This window comes from Sphaerodactylus townsendi, linkage group LG05 (assembly GCF_021028975.2).
Source record: "Sphaerodactylus townsendi isolate TG3544 linkage group LG05, MPM_Stown_v2.3, whole genome shotgun sequence".
In the NCBI taxonomy this organism is placed as follows: Eukaryota; Metazoa; Chordata; class Lepidosauria; order Squamata; family Sphaerodactylidae; genus Sphaerodactylus; species Sphaerodactylus townsendi.
This window is the reverse complement of record NC_059429.1, coordinates 304,446-326,668: the sequence shown is the minus strand read 5'-3', so window position 1 is coordinate 326,668 and position 22,223 is coordinate 304,446. Positions and strand designations below refer to the sequence as shown.

The following is a 22,223-nucleotide window of genomic DNA, read 5'->3' as shown; positions in this document are numbered from 1 at the left end:
GGTGCCTAGATCCTGGACGGGAGGTGAAACCTGACAGGATCAAACAAGGGCGAATCATGACACCAAAGATCCTGGATCCTCTAACTGAGGTAGCATTTTAGGAAAATGCATTTATATTTTTCTCTAAAAATAGTGATTTTGAAATAGCAATGTAGCTTAAGACCTTTGGCAGAACTAACCAGTGGGATGGGGACCCTCAAGGAGAACAGGTCAAGCCCCTTCCTGATTTATGGGGAAAGGGTGAAGCTTTGGGTGATGATTTCCATAGGGGGTGTTATATCTTAGTAATAAGCTCTGCAAGTCTTATATCCAACCATTTTATTCAAGTCCACACACTCCATCAGCTGCATGGAATCCCATCTCATACCTATCTTTAAATACCAGTCTCTTAAAGAGGGATACATACTACATCACGGGGAGAGACCAAACTTTTAGGAAACCCCCACTAGGTCTACTCAGAAGTAATTCGCATTTGATTCCATGGTGTTTATTCTCAGGTAATTGTTCTGGAGACCGCGGGAGTTTTTCGTTTCCGTGCGGTGGCGGTGGGGAGATTTCCGGGAAAGACGCTTCAGCCTGGCTGGTCTCCCATCCAAATACTCACCAGGGCCGACTCTGCTTAGCTTCCGAGATCCAGCCGGGCCCTCTCAAAGGCATTGGAAGGAGAGGAGGGGAAGGAGCCCCGCCTCTGATGCCATATGCAAATCTGCAGTCCTCTTTTCCCATCCCGCGAAACAGTTTCGCTCCTCCATGTTCCATAAATTCTCACATCTCCCTTCAAAATAAATAACGATTAAAATGAAGAAATGTCAACCACGATTGCTTCCGACGTTCAAGATCCAAATAAACTATGTTAAAGAAGAAGAAACACATTTCGCCGGGTCACCGTAACCTGGTTCATCTGTCGCCACCCAGGGTTTATATAGCCAAGGGATCAGGAGTCTGTTTGTGCTCGCTTCGGCAGCACATATACTAAAATTGGAACGATACAGAGAAGATTAGCATGGCCCCTGCGCAAGGATGACACGCAAATTCGTGAAGCGTTCCATATTTTGCTGATGCTACACGTAGTTTTTGCAGTCCCTGGAAAATGCGAAGGTACATGTACAAATAAATAAATATCCAACCGGTGCCAAAATAACATATATACCTTTGTGCAAAATAGATGAGTGTGCAATAAAGCCACTCACACGTCGCTTCAGCAGGAGGCTTTTAAAAACATGTGGAGGTCTCTCCTGCGCCCCCCCCCCCCCCGCTTTTTAAATCTCTCCTCTATCTAGGAAGGAGCCAGAGAGGGAAGCAGCAGCAGCAAGAAGAATATGGATCCGCTTCTTACGCAATGGAGGGGGACGTGGAGGCGCGCTGCTTGCAAAGAATCAGGGCGGGGGTGGCGGGCGAGGGGGAAGCTATTTGCAAAAAAAAGGGGTTGCAAGGAGCTGTCCTGTGCAGGAGGAGCATCTGCCTAAGACCGACACTAAACCACTGGGGGGTTTTTCTCGGAGGTCCTGCTCTTAAAGTCTTGCAAAATATGGAACGCTTCACGAATTTGCGTGTCATCCTTGCGCAGGGGCCATGCTAATCTTCTCTGTATCGTTCCAATTTTAGTATATGTGCTGCCGAAGCAAGCACAGTAGGAGCTCAGTCTACATCGCTATTTATAGCTCTTCCATTCTAAATATTTGAGATCATGGTGATTATTAAAATTTAACAGATTATTCCCTCACTTTACAATTTTTGTTGTTATGTCTCGATTCAATCCATTTCTTGTTTGATAAATGGAAAAAACCAAAATTTCACATCTTTATTATGGATTTCTGCCCGCTTTTATATCCCAATGCACGATGGGAGGCCTCGTAGGCAAATGAGCTGCTCTCTGGCGGCTCTAGGCGAAGAGGAAGGCTGGAATCCTCAAGACCAAAGGATCTCTGAGGACCTCCAGATGACACAGTCTGTAAAACTGCCTGAACAAAAATCTCGAAAACCCCCTAGCCTGTCATGACAAAAGTGATTGTTTGCGTATAGGCTACGAAGGTAACAGTTTTCTTTTTTGAATTTTAATTAATTCACCCGGCTAACATCACATATATTTAATGCAAAATTTGAAGTTTTTATGAAGGGGCACATTTGGACAGGCGGATACTTGGACAGCCCCAAGTGAAAAGGGCTTTTTATCCGGCTGGCGATCGTTAGCGCTCAAAGAGGCAGGGTGGCCCGGATGGATGCCGAGTAGGTCGGGGGGAAGATGGAGGCGGCCGTTTGCCGCCTTCGCGGGAGGGAGAAGCGGCTGTTTTGCCCTCGTTCCTGCTGGGCGGTTGGCGAAGCCTCAGCGTTATGTTTGCCAGTCAGCTCAGCTGACATGCGGCGGAGGGGGAAACTGATGGCGCCGGACGCCACCCGTGCATCTTGTTTTCCCTCGGAAATGTTGTTTTGCCCATTAAATAATTGAAAATGCCTGTAGTTTTGGCAACGACGCTGGCCCAGGCCTGGCTGGCTGTTGATGGAAAATGCCCTCGCTGTGGACAGAGGCCGGTGGCTGGAGTCTACAACGTTCCTGTGAGGTCGCAGTTCATTGACGGGGCTCAGCTGCGTGCTCCTGGGAACCCCAAAAGAGCCTGCTGGGCCAGACCTCTTCTCCTCCTAGTCAGGTTGGCTCCCGCTAAGAAGTCAGTGAGGAACGAGTCAGGGTCACGCCAGCAGGAGCCACCAGAAGAAGAAAAATTACGGTGTTGAATAAATTCCACGTTGTTATTTCCTGACTGCAACGCCTTTGGCCTGTGGCTTCATCAGGAAAAAACGTGTCAGGAACAGGAAATAACAATGCAGAATTTATTTAACACCATGGTTTTCCTGTGTTGGCACAATAGCCTGCTGTTTACTCAGAAGCCAGGGTTGTCAGCGTCCAGGTAGTAGCTGAGGTTCTCCAGATGACAGAGATCAGTTTCCCAGGAGAAAACAGCTGCTTTGGAAGTCTATATATGCCCCCTCCTGAAACCCCACCCTTCCCCAAATTTTCAGGTATTTCTCAACCTGGAGCGGGCAACCATAGCAACAGCACAGCATAGGGGCTCACGACCTCTTGGCACCGTGTGTGTGTGTAAAGTGGTGTTTAGTAAGTCTCCCTCTAAACTTCCTCATTTCTGTAACATTTTCCTTTGGGTCTATTCTCCACACATAACTTCTTTGTTTACATTTCACAGAGGATCTCCAGGAAGAGTTTTTCCTCTACAAAGGACGCCACAATGGATTTGGCATATGTCTGCGAGTGGGAGAAACGGCCAAAGAGCAACCATTGCCCCTCCATCGCGCTTGTCTGCGCCTGGTCCTGCCGCAACTTGATTGCTTTTACCACGGACCTAAAAAATGAGGAGGAAAAAGGTCAAGCCAACCCCACTCACCCCCCCCCCACTAATAATTGTGATGTCAGAACTAATAATTGTGGCATTTGGGAGGGGAAGTATCACCCAGTACAATTAGTAGGTGGGTGATATCAGTCAGATAAAAGTGCTTTTTTGTGTAACATATAGGTAACTTGAGAAATTGCTCTTTGCAAGCTGCAGTTTTTAGAAGTGAGCTAAATAAACAGGGGATGAGTGCATATCAGGGGTCTTCAGCACTGTGCCCACTGACACCTTTCCTGGTGCCCACCAAATATTTGTAGAAAGCAAGCAGGGCCTAGTGAGGTTTTTTCCTACAAGGCTGGTGGTTCAGATTGCTTCAGTAGCAGCTGCCGCCACAGTACAAAGATTTTCACTGTGTGGCTGAAGGTGAGCTGCGGCAGCCATTTTTTGGTTGGATCCATCCCCACTGACAGCCATTTTGTGGCCTCATCCGTTTCATGTTGTTGGGATGCTAGGGGTGCCTGCAGGATCAAAGAGGTTGGGAACCTCTGGTGTATGTACAACTGAATTTGTGTTCCAGTTGTGCCTTGGAGTGCCATTTGCTGCGGAGGCACAAATAGAAAAATCTTTCTTGTGGGATAGCTGCTTTTGGAAAACGGATGGGACGTTTGGATCAAGACTCTGTGTGTGCTAAATGTCATCAAGTCACTTCCAGCTCATAGCAACCCTGTGAATCATTGTCATTCAAAAAATCCTATAGTAGATATCATGCTCTGGTCTTGCAAACTGAAGGCTTTCTTTATAGTGGTTTCCTTTATAATTTCAATCTATCTCATGTTGCCTTCAAGTTTTTCTAATTTTATTGTCTTTTCTAATGACCCTGATGTCTTCTCATTATTTGATCACAGTACAACAGCCTCCATTCAGGAGCAGCAGTGGCGTAGGAAGTTAAGAGCTCGTGTATCTAATCTGGAGGAACCAGGTTTGATTCCCAGCTCTGCCGCCTGAGCTGTGGAGGCTTATCTGGGGAATTCAGATTAGCCTGTACACTCCCACACATGCCAGCTGGGTGACCTTGGGCACAGTTCTTTGGAGCTCTCTCAGCCCCACCCACCTCACAGGGTGTTTGTTGTAAGGGGGGAAGGGCAAGGAGATTGTAAGCCCCTTTGAGTCTCCTGCAGGAGAGAAAGGGGGGATATAAATCCAAACTCTTTTTCTTCTTCCGTTCAGTCATTTTAACATCTAGGGACAGTTCAGACTTGATTTGAGCTAGAATCCATTCATTTCTTTTTTGCCAGTCCACAGATTCTGCAGTCATCTCTTCCAACACCACATTTCAAAGGAATCTCCTTTCTTCCTGTCCACTTTCTTCTGTAGAGTTCTGAAAAAAACAAGAACTGTTCTTTTAGACCTCTGCACTGAGACCACCCCTCCCCCTCCTCTCCTCCACAGACCTCACCCACATGATCCACATGATTGACACGGAGCATCCGTGGGATGTCTATTCCATTAATTCTGGACACGTGGAGACGATCACCTGCTTGGAGTGGGACCAGTCAGGTGAGGAACAGAACTGTCATTTGTGGGGAAGGTGGTGCCATTGGCCTCTGGTTCAGGCTTGAGTTCAGGGATCTCTGGTGCTGGGAAAGGACTACCTGAGACCCTTGAGGGATCCTGCCAGTCAGAGAAGACCAGTCTGAATTGGCACCAGGCAGATAAAGTAAATAAGTAAAAAATGTTCAGTGGTGCAATTCATGCTCTGCATGCAAAGGTGACCTTCAGGTTTTTGGTACAAAGGTACAAGGGTATCATACACACCTGGGGAAGACTTTTGTTCAATAAGAGACCCAGTTCTCCACCTGAAAAGCATTCCTGGTTTCCTGAGACAAACACCGATTAGTATGGATGTCAGGTTCTTGCTGGTTTCTAATGAATCCTCCAGTCACCCCAAAATCTTACCAGTCTTCTAGCCTTTGCTGCAAAGGTTCATACCCAATGGGGTGTAGAAAAGTTCTCCTTAAAAAAACAAAAACAAACCACACAGCGCCTCACTGTTTGAACAGAGTAGATGGCCAAGTTAGTTTAGTTCCCCTCCCACAGTTCTGACCGGTTTGTGTTTTTATGTTCCAGGGTCTAGGCTTCTGTCTGCAGATGCAGACGGCCAGATCAAATGTTGGAGCATGATGGACCACTTGGCCAACAGCTGGGAGAGCACCGTGGGCTGCAGTGTGGAAGGAGATCCTATCGTGGCCCTCTCCTGGCTACACAATGGGGTGAAGTTGGCACTGCACGTGGAGAAGGTAAGTTGTCGCAGCTGGGCAGGAGAGAGGGAACCGGAACAGTGGAACACCCAAGGGCCATCCAGCCTGGCCCCCTTTCCTGTATGCCTCAAAATACATTCTTCTAGGATTCTTGTAAATGAAAGTTTAGAAGTTACTTTGAATCCAGAGAGAAATTCCCCCTCTTTCTGTCCCGCATCTGGAAATTATGGGTAAGATAATTGGGGTCAGTATGAGGCACTCAAGCGAGTGAGCCAAGTCATTTTTCTGTGAATGGCAATCACACAGAAAATTCTGGCTAGCATGACAAGCAAAGGGGTGGGAGGAATTCTTTCATCTCTAAATATGGTGGTCAGTTAAGACCTGGGAATAAGTAAAATCCATCCAAGTCTTTCCAAACAAAGGGTTGTTTTTCCCTGCAGGATGAGAGATACCAGTTCATACAAACCAGGTGGTAAAGGGCGTCACAGAGTAAGCACCCTAGCAAAAACACACATACAGTTAAAATTTCATTTCATGTAGAAAATTAGCATGTCAGGGAAATGGTGTGCGTTGAAGGGCTTGGGGGGTGTTCCACCATAAGCCATTTTCTTTTTAGAATTGGGAGCTCTTTTAATGAGAGGACTTGATCCAGCCACCTCTGGTGGGTTTCAGTAGTTAGAGCTGCCATCCTAATACCCTGTTTCCCCGAAAATAAGAGGTAGTAGAGGTTTTGCTGAAATGCTAAATATAAAGCATCCCCTGAAAGTAAGACGTAGCAAAGTTTTTGTTTGGAAGCATGCCTGTCGACCAGAGCATGCAGCTGTGGAGCGGAAAAATAAGACATCCCCTGAAAATAAGACATAGCACATCTTTGGGAGCAAAAATTAGTACAAGACACTGTCTTATTTTCGGGGAAACACGGGTAGGTCTACTCAAAACCCTAATCAGTGGGGCTTATTCTCAGGAAAGTGTTTAACAAGATCATTGCCCTGAGAAACTCCTAATCCCCTCTGCATTTGTCTTCCATTTATTAGTCTGGAGCGTCGAATTTTGGGGAGAAGTTTTCCCGGGTCAAGTTCTCCCCATCGCTGACCTTGTTCGGTGGGAAACCCATGGAGGGTTGGATTGCAGTCACCATCAGCGGCTTGGTGACAGTCTCACTCCTCAAGCCGAACGGGCAGGTCCTGACGTCCACAGAGAGCCTGTGCCGCTTGCGTTGCCGCGTAGCTCTGGCAGATATTGCCTTCACGGGCGGTGGCAATATTGTGGTAGCCACCTCAGATGGCAGCAATGCCTCCCCGGTCCAGTTTTACAAGGTCTGCGTCAGCGTGGTCAATGAGAAATGCAAGATTGACACGGAGATCCTTCCTTCGCTTTTCATGCGCTGCACCACGGATCCAGCTCGCAAGGACAAGTACCCGGCTATCACCCACTTGAAATTCTTTGCTCGGGATATGTCAGAGCAGGTGGGGATCTCACTCTTGTTCTTGGTCTTATTTTTGGATTTTAGTCCCCGCGCTTGCCCTGTAAAGATGAGATCTGGGGACCCGTCTCCAATGTTGATTGTGGGTGGAGCAGTACTGGAAAAGGCAATCCCAGGAATGGCTAGTGAAGGAAGTGAGAGTGCTGCAGCCTCTTGCATTGATAGCTGAGTGGCTGCATTTGGAGTTTTGGGCATTTCAAAAAAGACATTGCTGAGGTGGGAAAATCACAGAAATGGGTGACCAGGAGAATTGAGCGCCTGGAGAAAAGGCTCAAGGGTCCAGGAGTTTTGGTCAGAAATGTTGGTCCGGGCATGACAGCAGCAGTGAAAAGTTCTGTCAGAATCCATCAACCCAACAGAGCACGGGCCCCCCATTTGTTGCCCATGGGCACACCCTAGTGCCGTGGTGGCGAACCTTTGGCACTCCAGATGTTATGGACTACAATTCCCATCAGCCCCTGCCAGCATGGCCAATTGGCCCCCCAACGCCGTTCCTGGCGCCTGTCAAGTGTCTTTAGAACAGGGGTAGGGAACCTGCGGCTCGAGAGCCGCATGCGGCTCTTCTGCCCTTGCACTGTGGCTCCACGAGCCAAGCCACCGGCCCCATCCTTGCCCGCCTTGCAGGCAGCAGGGCGGGCGCACCAATTACCCATGGCCGGCTGGGCCGCGCCGCGGGCTTCCCCTCTGGCCAGCTCCGTTGAAGCGGGGCGGGCGCTTTCCCTGCGGCCGGCAAGGCCGAGCCGCCAGCTTCATCCTTGCCCGCCCTGCAGGCAGCAGGGCAGGTGCACCAATTGCCCACCGCCGGCAGGGCCACGCTGCAGGCTTCCCCTCTCTCCCGCCCCATTGGAGTGGGGCGGGCACTTCCCTGGCGGCCATCGAGGCTGAGCCGCTGGCTTCATCCTTGCCCACCCTGCAGGCAGCAGGGTGGGCGCACCAACTGCCCGCAGCCGGCTGGGCCATGCTGCGGGCTTCCCCTCTCGCCCACCCCGTTTGAGCGGGGCAGGCGCTTTTCCGGTGGCCGGCGAGGCCGAGCTGCTGGCCCCATCCATGCGCTTCTCTGAATGAGCGGAGTAAAAGGTAAAAAAACCCAATATATACAGTGTTATCTTTATTTTAAATGTCAAAATTTTTTTGCGGCTCCAAGTGTTTCTTTTCTCGTGGAAAATGGGTCCAAATGGCTCTTTGAGTGTTAAAGGTTCCCTACCCCTGCTTTAGAAAGTGGGTGGCACCAAGTAGGACCTTTGCCCAGAATGGCTTTTGATTGATTGTGCAGATTTTTTAAAAATGTTGTTTTGGCGGCAGCTGCCACAGCAGCCCAGGAACCTTTGCTGCGTGGCTGAAGGTGAACTGCGGGACCCAGCTTTGTCAGCTAGCTCCACTATGTCAGAATTCCAAAGGTGCACCCAGGCTCAAAAAGGGTGGGGACCTCTGCCGTGGAGTTTCACGGGAAAAAGACAGACAGGTGGTTTGTCATTGCCCCGACTTCCTGGGTGGTCACCCATCCTGTGATGGAAGAGTCCTAAGCAGGACCAATCATGCTGAGTTTCTGGGATCTGATGAGATCAGGCTAGCTGGGGGCATCCAGGGCAGGGCATGACAGGGCTTTATAAACTCATGCCTGGGACGGAGAGAGCAGAAAGAAAGGATTCCTCCCTCTTGGTGCTAGAAATGGGGTCCTTGATGGAATCTGATGTCCTGAGCCAAACGCCAGTGGAAGCCCCAGTGCCTACCAAACGGGGAGCCCTTTTTGGGGTGCTCTGTCAGCGCAGAGTCCCACGGACAGTTTTCCTATTCCCCCCCCCCCTCCGTCCCCCATCTCTCTGCAGATCCTTCTCTGTGCCTCCAACCAGAACAACAGCATAGTGGAATACTGGTCGCTACGCAAAGAGGGTTTGCCAGTTAACAACATCTTCCAAAAGCTGTCCCCCATAGGTGAGTCTCCTGCCTGGCCTCCTGCCCAGGTCTAGGGAAAGGTCGTGGCTGAGACAAGCTCTGCAGCTGGGAGGGGGGCGTTCCCACCCTCCGTTTCCTTCCTGGAAAAGCTGGATGTTGGCAGGGGGTCCTTCTCTGATGGGTTTGAAAATTATTTCTGTGCCCAATTCTTGCAGCCGTGGGTGTGCCAAGTGGGGGAGGAGGGGGAGGGAGGCTTTCCCATCAACCCACTGTTGTTTTTCCTTTGAAGTGGGGGACAAGCCACCAATGATCCTGAAGTGGCGGATCCTTTCGGCCACCAACGACTTGGATCGGGTCTCAGCCGTGGCATTGCCCAAGCTGCCCATTTCCTTGACCAACACGGACTTGAAAGTGGCAAGTGACACCAAGTTCTTCCCTGGGTTGGGTGAGGAAGCTTTGCATTACATAGAAACACAGGGCTGGAAAGGATGCCAAGGGTGACCTCGTCTAGCCTCTTGTACAACACAGAAAATTCACAACTACCTTCCCCCCCACCCAGTGACCTCTATGCCCAAAGGATGGCAAAAAACCTCCAGGGTTCCTGGCCCATCTGGCCTGGAGAAAAATTCCTTCCTGGCCCAAAAGTGCCAGATGTCATGACCCTCTGATGTCTTAGCCAAGGTCCTGCCATATCTGTTTCTACAGAGTTCTCAGGCAGCCTTGAGAATTGTTTGCCTTCCATTCTTCCCTGCAGCAGTCTGCCCTTGTCTGGTTTCTGCAGCTGGAGAGCAGAGGGCGGTTGGGACTGGGGGTCTTCTTCCCAAGTTCTCACCATCTGAGGAGTGTGTGTGTTAGTGAGTGACTGTATTTTCCTGCCTTGGGGAAGGTAAGGGGAGTGGGGAGGTTGTGGGCCTGATGTATCTGTGCCGGGGGAATATAATGCTTTGCCTGTTCTAACGTACTCAATTCTGACAATGCAAGTCAACAGTTTTTCTAAATAAGAATTCTGCTTTCAAAGTACTGAATCCTTTCTTGGACATGCCTGGGATTGTGACACCAGTTGGCATTTCCCTGGGTATGTAAGAAAGGGCTGTCCTCGCTGAGCCCTGGCTCCTCCCTTCCTGCTCTCCCTCTCGCCTGAGTTTGTTAGTTGATTTTATTGTTATGGTCAGTGACGAGTAAGTACAGTTCATTAATAGATTTTAAAAAGGATGAAAAAGATTACACAGGCATTTTATGAACTTAATGTAACCCCATTATCATTCTAAAATGCTACAATATTTGACTTCAATATTAACTTTGCAAGGTGTGGCATATTTTAAGTGTTTTAGCACAAAATTTAGCAGTCAGCCATGAGACTTGTGGCTTTTCGTTTACTAAAAGCATCTTAACTAATAATTAATCCAGTTGACCACAGACGTTATTGATCAGAGGAGAAATAACCCTTGTACTGCCTCTTGATAAAGGAGACAGCGAATCGAGACATGTTGCACAGTTTTGATGTCCCCTCACTGCTGCCCTAGATTCAGCACAGCCTTTCTGTTATAGGGACCTCATTATATTTCCCGTCCAGTGCCACCAATGGTAATTCCTGGTATCTGGTAAGAGTCAGCTTTTCTGTAGCTGATAAATTCCAAGTAGGAAAGTTACCTAGATTTTTCGGGTGACAAGTATCTTTAGAAACAAAAGTTCGAGGGCTAGGAAAACATTTGCTGCTTAGTGCTTAAGCATTTCTCTTTTTTGCTTTTCCTCCCCATTCCCTGTTCTGACATGTGCTGGGGTTTGGAAGCCATCCCAGTGCTGGTTGGGCATGGCCAAGGCACCTCTAGAATGGCCAGCAAGATTGCACTACAACTACACAGTCTCACAGTGGCACCATTTTCTGAAAGAAGCTGACCCTGCTTCTGTGACTGTAGGGTTTAAAACCCTCCAGTCTTTGTTTTGGGTTGTGTTTTGTTTGTTTTTAAATTTCATATTCCCATTCCCCAAGTTTGTAGAAAAATACACCTTTATCTGTTTATGGCCCCATCATTGGGAGTGCTGCTTGATCCGCAGTCAGAGTTCAGAATTGGTTAGAACAAGGACATTTTTTTCAGAACCACCTTTTACCAGCAAGTTCCATCCTTTCATGCTCTCTCCTTGGCAGGCCTTGCTCTTGCCTTCCATGATGGCAGTGTTCACATCATTCACCGCCTCACACTTCAGACTATGGCGGTCTCCTATGGTTCCCAGCGCCCAGTTGATGAGCAGGCCATCAAGAGACAGAGGACAGCAGGTCCCTCAGTCCACTTCAAAGCTGTCCAAATGTCGTGGACATCTCTGGCACTGGTTGGAATTGACAGCCATGGCAAGGTAGGTTGTTTAGGAAACCAGAGCAGAATCTGGGAGCTGCAAAGAGTACCTTGTGGTGCCCCTCAGCAGTGAGTCACAGGCACCCCTGGGAGCCGTTTAATAAGCTGTGATCCCTACCTGGAGTCCCTTCTCCAACCTAGTGGCCTAGCCGGTGAGGGATCTCTGCATCTTTCTTGTGCCACATTAGTTTAGGAAGGGAGCCAAGCAAAGGCAAAAGTCCTCTTGCCTTGATTCGCACCCTTCAGACCAAAGTTGGAGCATGAATCTGAACCTTGCCGTGATGCCTGTCCTTTCTTTTTAAATGCCACGTGAGCCACTAGTCCTCAGGATTTCACTAATGAGCCTTCTCTTCTCCCCAGCTGAGCATGCTCCGGATCTCCCCTTCCATGGGCCACGTCCTGGATATGAGCCTGTCTCTCCGCCATTTGCTCTTCCTGCTGGAGTACTGCATGGTTACTGGCTATGACTGGTGGGACATCTTGCTCCACGTCCAGCCCGGGATGGTCCAAAACCTGGTGGAGAAGTTGCATGAGGAATACATGCGCCAGAATGCAGCCCTGCAGCAGGTCAGTCTGTAGTTTCAAGCCCTCCCCTCCCCAGCCTCAAGGGTTAATTTAGTCTTTGCCGGTCCCTTCACCACCCTGGTGGGACAGAAAACATTTTAAAATCAGCTGCAGTTTTTCACTAAAGTTTGTTATGGTTAAGTGAATAGCTCAGTCATTCACAGAATAGTTGTTTCTTTAGCTGTCAGCTGGAGGGTCTCTTGCTTGACTTATTAAACAATATTTGAAATGTATCTTTGTGAACACAGCCCTAAACTGGTGTGAAACTGCTTTGAAGCTGGTTTAATTGTCGTTATTCTTCAGAAACCCTGGGAACGGTAGTGCTGTGTTGACATTTACTTTTTCTTCTTTTGTCAGAAAGTGCATTTGCAAAGCTACACTTCCCAGGTGGGTAGCCATGTTGGGCCGCAGGAGACCAGTGAGATTCGGGTCCAGTAGAGAGGCCCAAGGTTTCAGGTACAAGCTTTCGAGAGTCAGATGCCGGCATGTCACGGAGGGAGCTTTGACTCTCGAAAGCTGATGCTCTGGAAACCTGGCTGGTCTCGCTCGACTCCAACCTTGCTGTTGCATTTCCCAGGGTTCTTTTGTTAGGAGCTCTGTGCTGCCCTGGTTTTTCAGTGTGTGTGTAGTGGTTGTATCCATCGGAAGGGAGGGGGATGCTTTTTTGATGCGCGCCTTGCTTGAGAAGTGTCTTGTGAACGACTGTCACTTGGCAGGTTCTCTCCACACGCATCATCGCCATGAAAGCTTCCCTGTGCAAGCTGTCTTCCGCCACAATGGCCCGGGTGTGTGACTTCCATGCCAAACTCTTCCTGATAGCCATCAGCTGCACCTTGAAGTCGCTCCTCCGCCCCCCTGTCCTGAACACCCCTGACAAGAGTCCTGGGGACCGCCTCACCGAGATCTGCTCCAAAATCACTGACATTGGTATGTTCACAGTCATGGGGCCTAGTTGATGAATTTGAATAGGACCCGGGGAGCCAGGTGGGGAGCCCCTCCATGTAGCCAACTTCCTTTTGTCTGTCCTGCTCGGTTCTCTCCAGCTTCATTGGCTGCCTCTCCTTTCTGGAAGCCCTGATGTGAGTAGCCTAGGCTAGCCTCATCTCGTCAGACCACAGAAGCGAAGCAGGGCTGGCCCTGGTTAGCACTTGGGCAAGAGACCACCCAGGAAGTCCAGGGTTGCTGCCCAGAAGCAGGCAATGGCAAACCATCTTTCAATATCTCTTGTCTCGAAAACCCTGTGGCCGTGGTGGCGACATCTGGAGTGCCATCGGTTCGCCACCACTGCCCTATGGGGGCTGCAACTGGATGGGACTATTGCATCCCCTTCCAGTATAACCTCCAAAAGGGGTTATGCTTGATGGGAAGTAACTCGCTGGTAGTCCCTGGCGCTAGAAGCCTCTGGCTGTCCTCAGCCATGGCCAGAGTGTTTGCGGCTTGGGTCCCAGCCTGGTGGAACGCTCCGTCAGCTGAGACTGGTTCCCTACAGGATCTGGCTGATTCCACAGGGCCTGTGGTTGAGGCAACAACCACCGTTACATCATTGCTGGCTTCCAGCATGGTGTAGTGGTTAAAAGCAGGTGCACTCTAATCTGTATTTTGTAACCCTCATTCAAAAAAACTACAGGGGAAACCCTTATGAGAGCAGCAGTGGCTTAGCGGTTAAGAACAGGTATACGCTAATCTGGAGGAACTGGGTTTGATTCCCTGCTCTGCCACTTGAGCTGTGGAGGCTTACCTGAGGAATTCAGATTAGCCTGTGCACTCCAATACTGGGTGACCTTGGGCAGGGAAAGAAGACTGTTTAGCCCAGGAGGGCAGGGAGAGGGAGGGTCCTGCAGACCAGCTGTGCAGGAGAACAAGCTGGGGGACCTGTGTTGAGCCCCATCCCTGTGAGGGTTCAACAGGGAAGGGGGAGTGGTGGGAAGCCTAGTAGGCGGACCAACCCTCGCTCAGTGAAGTAACAGAGCGAGGGGAAGGGTGCAGGAAGTGTGTCAGGGTACACCCAAAGCTGAGGCTTTTTAAGACATCGGCTGGGGAGGACAGCCCCCCAGGTAAAGGGAGGTGGGACGGCACACTCGCCCCAGGGGGACAAGCAGTCAGGGGAGGCACCACACCTACCTACCTCACAGGGTGTTTGTTGTGGGGGGGTGGGGAGGAAAGGAGATTGATTGTAAGCCCCTTTGGGTCTCCTTACAGGACAGAAAGGGGGATATAAATCCAAACTCTTTTTCTTTTTCCTGACCCCACCCTATCTGTTTTATATTTATTTATTTATTTTTATTTGTTTTACCTGCAGTCTTGTGCTTATAAACTGGTTGGTTTTGGTTAATTCTCTGCTTTTCCCCTCTTTTTTGGTTGTTCACCTGGATAGTGAAGCAAATTGGAATTGGAACTTGGGGGCTGTTGGGTATTTTAACTGTTTATTTTTGCAATTTTAAATTGTATGCAAAATATTTTGATTGTATAAATATTTAAATTGTTAGCCGCCCTAGGTGCAACCTCAGTTGGGAAAGGGCAGGATAAAAATCAAGTACATTACAAAAAAACAACAACTAAGTAATGGTTGCTTAGATCTTGTGGCAGCGAGTTCCACTGGTTCTTCCTTCTATCCATCTTGAATTGACCTGCTGGCCTGCTTCGTTGGGTATTCCCAAGGTCCGGTGTGACAAGACTGGGAGAAGGAGGTTCACGTGAACCCATGAACCTCATGCTGAGTTGGATCGTTGGTCCGTCTGCTCAGACGTGCAGGAGCTCCCCGGGGTCTTTTGCGTCACCACCAGCCTGATGCCAGGGATTGAACCTGGGATCTTCTGCTGCTGAGCCACAGTCCCTGTTTGTGGGCGGGGATCCAGCAGTCAAGCCCCGCCTCCTTGGCCCTGGGCCTTCCTGAGGGCGACCTGACCTGTCTTCCAGATATTGACAAGGTGATGATTAACCTGAAGACGGAGGAGTTTGTCCTGGAAATGACCACCCTGCAGTCGCTCCAGCAGCTGATCCAGTGGGTGGGCGACTTTGTCCTCTACCTCCTCGCCAGCCTGCCAAATCAGGTACCCCCCCCCTCCCCTGGTGGGCTTTGATTAAAGCATCATTTAGTTCAGGGGGATCCTGAAATAGTGCCCGTGGGTTTCCATAGGGTGCCGTAGCACATTTGCTGACACCCACCAAGTCTTTTTAGAAAGCAGGTGGGGCTTTTGCCCAGCAAGACTTTTCATCAGCTATTTGAGATTTGATTGGCTGTTCAGGTCTTTAAAAGTGTTGCTTTGGCAGCAGCTGCCACCACAGCACAGCACCACAACATGACTGAAGTTATGTTGTGGAAATCATTTTGTGGCTGGCTTTACCTCTTGCGGTTTTGTTTTTGTGGCAACTGTTTTGCAGCTGTGCCCACCACGCTGTCAGAATTCCAACAGTGCCCACAAGTAGAAAAAGGGTGGGGACCCCTGGTGTAGTTGATTTGAATCCTCCTGATCTGATTTTGTTATTGAAAGAAAAGCACCCTCAATTACTGGGGCAGCACACCTGTGTGTGGCTGCCAATTGTTTCTAAGTGTTTGCAACAAAAAACCTGCACATGGTAGGGGCCCAACTGGAAGGAGCATTCCCTCCTGTCTCACATTTGGGCAATGCCGTGGGTTAGAATAATTGTAAGTCACAGTGATAGCTGTGGAAATGTATCTTTAATCACGATGGTGAGAGATTTGATATTTGTCTTCCCTTCACCCAGGGATCCGGCCCGGTCCGCCCGGGTCACAGCTTCTTGCGTGATGGAGTGTCTCTGAGCATGCTCCGTGAACTGATGGTCATGATCCGGATTTGGGGACTCCTGAAGCCCAGCTGCCTCCCCATTTACACAGCCACTTCGGACACGCAGGACAGCATGTCTCTGCTCTTCCGCCTTCTAACCAAGCTGTGGATTAGCTGTGAGTGGTTCTGGTGGGTTTTCCGGGCTGTGTGGCCGTGGTCTGGTGGATCTTGTTCCTAACGTTTCGCCTGCATCTGTGGCTGGCATCTTCAGAGATGTATCACAGAGGGAAGTCTGTTACACAGTGTGTCCAGAGAGAAGGGAATGTTTGGGATATATATTGTCCATGTCGCAGCATGGGGAACCAATCAGTAAGTGTTTGGGTGGAACTTGTTATGCAAAGATGTTGTTGATAGTATTGTATTGTGGGTGGGGCTTATCAGTCCAGGGAGTGATTCACATTTTCATGCCCTGCAGCAGCAGTAGTATTAGTGAATGCAAATGCTGTGCTTGGGTGGAGTCCATTGTTCGTGAACTTAGCATGCCCTTGGTGTTTGCTTTTGGTGTTTTTAAGTACTGGTAGCCAAGCTTTGCTAATTGTCAAAGTCTCTCCTTTCCTGTTGAAATTGTCTTCGTGTTTGTGAATTTCAATGGCCTCCCTAGCTGTGAGTGGTTTGCACTGAGCCCTGGGGCTGTTGGGAGTGCTTGGAGGCTGGGCAAAGGGGAAGTCTGAAAGGCAGGTTCTGGTGACTCAGTTTCTCCTCTGCAGGCCTGGCTGTGTCCCCAGAGAAATCTTGGTCTTTCTTCAGTGGTCAAGGTGGGGCATTGTCTCTGGACTAGGGCTTCAGCTGATTGATTAATCCTCCATGTTCAGTGGCACTGTACCTCTAAATATCATTTTCTGAGAAACCATTCAAGGAGACTGTAGATTGAAGTCCCTTCACTTAGGCAGCCTGGTGCTGACCTTGAAGGCCGGAAATTAGCATGATAGAAAGGAAGAGTGAGGGTAGGTTTTTCCCATGATGAGCTGGCTTTCTGCATGCAAGGAGTTGTGGTGTAATGGTTCAGAGGTGTCAAGGCTATGATCTGGAAGACCAAAATTCAAATCCCCCTTCATGCCACGGAAGCTTACTGGGTGACCTCCGGGCAGTCACCCTCTCAGTCTGTCTGTCCTACATCACATGGTTGATGTGATGATAAAACGGAGGAGAGAAGAACGATGTAAGTTGCTTTGGGTCCCTGTTGGGGAGGAAGGCAGGGCCATAAATGAGATAAATAAGTAAATAAGAAAGTAAGTCAGGCAGAGTTTGAAGGTCTGTGATATACAAACTTTTCAGCCAGGATTTTGCTTGTGGAAGGATTTGTAACTGGGAAAGGCCTGAGATGTGCTCTGAGGAGGGTTTCCAACTCTGGTTTGGAAAATAACTGGAGATTTGGGGGGTAGGGTCTGAGGAGGGAGAGTTGTGCAGAGGAGGGGTTTGAGCAGGGTACAATCCCATAGAACCCACCCTCCGAAGCAGTCATTTTCTCCAGAGGAACTGATTTTGATCATCTGGAGAGCAGTTGTGATGCCAGGCAATCTCCAGGCCTAAGCTGGAGTCGGGCAACTGTAGAGCTGAGAGAGGCCTTTTCCCTCTGAGCAGGCCGTGACGAGAACCACCCCAGTGAGCCGGACGATGCCCTGGTTGACGAATGTTGCCTCCTGCCCAGCCAGCTGCTCATCCCCAACATTGGCTGGCTGCCTGCCAACGACTCGATCATCAGCAAGCTGCAGAACAAGCAGCCCCTCCGCCTGCTGTTTGGGAAGCCCCCAGGACTGATGGGTCACACTGCCTTGCTGCAGTTTGACACCTTTGCCAGGTAGGCTGGCAGACTGAGTGGCCTGCTTCTTTGTTCTGACTGGGCTTGTTGAACAGGCTTGGCAAATTTGTGGAAGACAGCCCTATTCTTAGCAATGATGGGTCCTCCAGCTGCAGGGGTAGTGTACCATAGTGTTTGGACTTCCCAGACCCAGCTCACAGACAACTGCTGGGGTGATGGACTTGTGGTTCAGCTCTGCAGGGTTGTTCCTGTGAAAGGTAAATAGGACACCTATATTCAGAGTCAGCCTGTCTCTCAAGATTAGGCTCTGGACACAGAAATTAGAGAAGGGCTGTTCATTTGGCTGGGCACAACGGGCTTCTTGAAGGGAAGCTGGTTGGCCGTGGGTTCAGGACTACCAGAAGGGCTTTTTTCATGCAACCATCTGTGGAACTCAGTTCCACAAGACAAAGTGATGGCCACGGGTTTAAACGGCTTTTGGAAGGGGAGAGGAAAAGATTAGAGCAGCCATTTTGAGCTTGTGGGTACCTTTGGAATTCTGACACAATATGGTGGTGGGCGCAACCACAAAATGGCTGCCCCAGAGGGTGGAGCCCAAGTGAAGGGGGAAAGAACGATAATTAAAAACATACTGAGATAATAAAATCAACCCTGTGGTGTCAGTTGCTACTGAAACCATATTGTTTTCAACTGCACGGCCAGTCAGAAGCCCTGATGAATAAGAGTTTCACCCACTTTTTGAAAACATTTGGTGGGTTCCATGAAATGCGTTGTTGAGCACCAAAGAGCCCACGGACGCCATGTTAGGAGACCTTGGATTCATCAGACTGAAATTCCTGGAAGGGGGAGCTATGATGGACGAGCGAACCTGCCGCTTCAGGAGATTTTGCCACTGAGGGGGCCAAAATGGATATTCAACAGGTTAGAGGCAGGTCCTCATCCAGCCCGTTTTTGTTCCCAATAAACCAAAATGGCATTTTCCTTTCAGGGCACCTGGGCAGCCCAAAATCGACCATTTGCGCCGGCTTCACCTTGGGGCGTATCCTACGGAGGAGTGCAAATCCTGTACCAGGTAAGCAGTTTAAAATGGGATAGGTGGGTGGAGGGAGGGAGGATTTCATTTTGCGGGGGCGGGAGCTTCTTGGTCCTGATGGGGACGCCCTCCCTGTGCCGCCCACAGGTGTGGCTGTGTGACAATGCTCAAGTCCCCGAACAAGGCAACGGCCGTGAAGCAGTGGGAGCAGCGGTGGATCAAAAACTGCCTCTGCGGCGGCCTGTGGAGGAAGATGCCTCTCAGCTACTCGTGATGCCTCTCCCTATGGGGAAGGAGGGAGAGAAGCGGGATTGATGAAACTGCCGCCATTCCAGAGCACTACAAGAGGCTGGCCGCGGCTTGCAAGGGGCTGAAAAGAAGGCAGAGAACATGGAGAGTTAGACACTGTTGTGGCTTACTTGTGTGTGTTGGGGGGTGAGCAAGAAGCCAGCAAACAGCAGAAGTGACAGGTAGAATGGCCAACTCCTCCCCCCTCCCTCTCTGTAACATGATCTTGTGCCTCTATCCAAAAATGGCTGCAATCCAATACTGGCAATTCTGGGTCGGGCTAGCCTCCATCTTGTGCAGAAAGAAGCAGTAGAATTCAGGAACACAGGCTGAGTTTTCTGCATGTTTCCCTTCTCTTCACAACCCTCTCTGCATGTGGTGAACTAGCACACCAGGAAGGGGGTAGTCCTTCAAACCTTTCTTCCTGGTGTGCTCTCTCAGCCTTTATCACAGTTCATGCTTTATATGTGCCTCTGTGGGATTTCTCCCCCAGCTCCCTGAGTCGAGGAGCGGTTTTGCCTAGTACAGCCCCACTCCCCCAAAATCACCAGTTCCCGTGGAATGATTCCCCCAATATCCTCTGTGTGTGCTTCTTCCCTCTCCTACCCCTGTCGTGTTTATGGTGGCTTCACTGCCGATGCTCCTCCTTGCATAAGCCCAGTTTTTCATGCCTGCCTCCCTCCTGATGTTTGTCCTGGCCCCTGTTGCCACAAGCACACACCCCCTCCTCAGAAGGAAGGCCGTCGACAGGAAACACAAAAAACGAGCAGGAAAGACAACAGATTCCTCATAGTGGAGGAGGGGGAGGGGAAAGGGTCTGGGCTACTGTTGGGTTGTTGTTTGTTTTGAAAATCACGTTTGGAATGGAATGATTTTTTAACAAATTCCTCCGGGAAACCGTTCTTGTGTCTGTTATTACAAATAACACCTGGGGAGCAGTGACCCCCCCTTCACCCCACCACCATGACCAGCCTGGTTTGGCACAGTTTATGACTGAGCCTTTTGGTCTCTCGGGTGATAAGCCAGTCCTGGCTGTTCGCTTTCCCCATGGGTGTCAGTGGTCCAGACTGCAGTCGGCAAATGGCGGAATTATGTGCCAGAACTCTCTTAATGTCAGATTCCCCGTATCGGAGGAGGTGGAGACCGCCCTAAACCATCCTTCCCTCCTCCCAGTTGGCTCTTCAAGTCACCACCCATTGGCAAACCCGCCCAGCCGACGCAATGTTGATCTTGCGTGGTGGAATGTGGCGGGCCTCCCTCAACTGAGGGCCCCCCTCCTCTGGCGGGAATTGCTCTTTCCCCGCCTGCAGGAAGGAGGAGAGAAGGCTTGTGGGAGGCTGGGCTGCAGGATGCAACGCTGTGGGTCCTGGGAAAGGGTGGCTTTGTGGGGACCGTTTGAAAACCCGGTTTTAGGAGAGGAAGCGAAAAGGGGCATTCTGCAGATGTGCCAAGGCAATAAGTCCCTGGTGGAGTTTTTGGAGGAGTTTTGAGCGGTGGCAAGTAAAATCCCTGATTGGTTCAGGGCTTTTATTGAAGACATGTCAGGAACATAGAAAGAGAGTTCTGGCGGAAAGCGTGCCAAGAACCCCACCCCCACCTGAGAAGCAGACAGTTCACATAGTCCAGCCTGGAGTCTCTTCCCAGCCGCAGGACTCCAAGGCCGCAGCCAGAAATGATAGCACCTGCAAAAGCAAACACCACCACCACCCCACGGCAGCATAATGAATCACTAGCCTACTGCCAGAATATCTCCCTGACAGGGTACTGTTCCACTTGCAGGGAGTCTTTCATTCTTTGATGGAAGGACTTCTGACTTATTTATTTTATTTTACAACAGTTCATCCGCTGTCTGTTTGCTCTTGGAAGGGCTACCAAGGCAGCTCATGAATTATAACCTATATAATTAAAACGGCATCTTTAAAACCATTAAAACAAAACACTTAAACATAAAAAGAAAAATTAAAACACTGGGCAGGAAGGGGGGGTCACTTGAGAAACTGCCACATTATAAAGCAAACAAGACTTTGCCACTTGCAGAAGGGGGCAGTTCAAGAGTTTTCGTACCACAACGGCAAAGGCCCGGCTCAAGACTGCCACCTTCCCAATCTGTGGAGGTGGAAGCACCCAAAGAAGGGTCTGCAAAGATGACTGGTTGGGTAAATGTATAAGGGAGCAGGAGGTCTTTCAAGTATGTTGGGTCCAAACTATATGAGGTCAACCCCAGGACGTTGAATTATGGCTGGAAACAAATTGGGACCTGGTGTTTATGAGCCAAAACTGGAGTGACCCATTCCAGTCAACATCATTTGGGCTGCAGCATCCTGAATCAATTGCAGTGTCCAAACAGTTTCCAAGGGCAGCCCTACATGGAGTGCATTGAAGTAATCTAAGCTAGTGGTTACAAGGGCCAGATCTTTTCTGCCCAGGAAAGGTTGCAGCTGGCTAACCAGTTGAAGCTGGTTGAAGACACTGCTGTCCACAGCTGGAGCCTCCTTATTCACCAATAGCTCCAGGTTCAAGAACAGGTCTGTTCCTTCAGAGGGAACGCACACCCATCATGAATGAGCAATACCTGGGTTATAACTTCCGTTCACCAGTAGCCCTTCTGTCTTGTTAAGAATAAATTTCCTTTTTTCCTTCTTATTTTATTAGTCTTACGTGCCTCCCCTCCCCTCACGGGCTCAGAGCAACTTTCAACAGTAAAGAATTACAGTGTAATGAATAATGTAAAAGCATAAAGCAGCATAAATAGCAATCATAGTTTAAAACATATCGTGTAGATAGAAACCACAAGGGCTATCGAGTCCAGCTCCCTGTCATGCAGGAAGACAGTCAAAGTGTAAAGGATTCAATGGTGTTGATGAACGGGTCAGCCGCCTGGCCTTGACTACATTCCACGGCCCGGGAAATGGAGCTTTCAACTTCTCCGCTTATGAAAGAGGAGACCTTTATCTCTGCGAGGGAGATGAGACCTCCGCTCCCATGGGAACTGGAGGGGATGGGATGGACAGTGTTATAAACCCTGTGCTTCATGGCCGGAGAGATCTTATTCCTAAGCCATCAAGTGCGTGTATTGCCCGTGAAGCTTTCTGCACGATGCGTCTGAATAAACGGTCTTTTACACCCAAAAAGCCTTTTATTTCTGCTTCTATGGAATTCCTTACATTGTGGCAGGAAACCCATCGCTCATCTATTTTTCTTAGTGCAGTGGACCTCTGGTGTCTCGGCAGGTACGGTAGAGGTTGAATGTTCCTGTGGAAGGTTGCCCTGCAGGCCCCCCAAAGAGGGCTCCGAGCTCTCCCTTCTGGGATTTAGAGAGGAACCGGGCGGGAGGCCGAGGTCACGCAGCTTGGTGACTCTTTCCGGCCCTCGTGATCCATGCATCGAAGTCTTCCCTTTTTTTTACTCCGCTGGAACGAGGAACGAAGAGGGACGCAGCCATGGGGA

At 49.7% G+C, this 22,223-nt stretch overlaps 1 protein-coding gene and 2 non-coding genes across 6 annotated transcripts; 2 read left to right on the top strand and 1 right to left on the bottom strand.

Moving 5' to 3' along the window:
• Positions 1-948: 948 nt before the first annotated feature.
• LOC125434064 lies at positions 949-1,055 on the top strand. Its single transcript, XR_007244709.1, has one exon. It is a non-coding gene; the product is annotated as a U6 spliceosomal RNA (small nuclear RNA).
• A 467-nt stretch (positions 1,056-1,522) lies between these two features.
• On the bottom strand, positions 1,523-1,629 carry LOC125434066. Its single transcript, XR_007244711.1, has one exon. It is a non-coding gene; the product is annotated as a U6 spliceosomal RNA (small nuclear RNA).
• A 247-nt stretch (positions 1,630-1,876) lies between these two features.
• MED16 (mediator complex subunit 16) lies at positions 1,877-19,673 on the top strand. 4 transcript variants are annotated; one of them, XM_048497150.1, is made up of 15 exons: positions 1,877-2,031; positions 3,198-3,375; positions 4,791-4,898; positions 5,469-5,638; positions 6,634-7,065; positions 8,909-9,014; positions 9,265-9,420; positions 11,122-11,327; positions 11,687-11,893; positions 12,607-12,817; positions 14,807-14,940; positions 15,617-15,812; positions 17,278-17,494; positions 18,444-18,527; positions 18,636-19,673. In XM_048497150.1, exons 2-15 carry the CDS (start codon positions 3,240-3,242, stop codon positions 18,760-18,762), a joined length of 2,490 nt encoding a protein of 829 aa, XP_048353107.1. In that variant the 5' UTR covers positions 1,877-2,031; positions 3,198-3,239; the 3' UTR covers positions 18,763-19,673. The 4 variants fall into 4 exon arrangements, with proteins under 4 accessions (XP_048353107.1, XP_048353106.1, XP_048353105.1 ...); XM_048497149.1 differs by lacking the exon at positions 1,877-2,031 and adding an exon at positions 2,155-2,226; XM_048497148.1 differs by lacking the exon at positions 1,877-2,031 and adding an exon at positions 2,233-3,109.
• Positions 19,674-22,223: the final 2,550 nt, after the last annotated feature.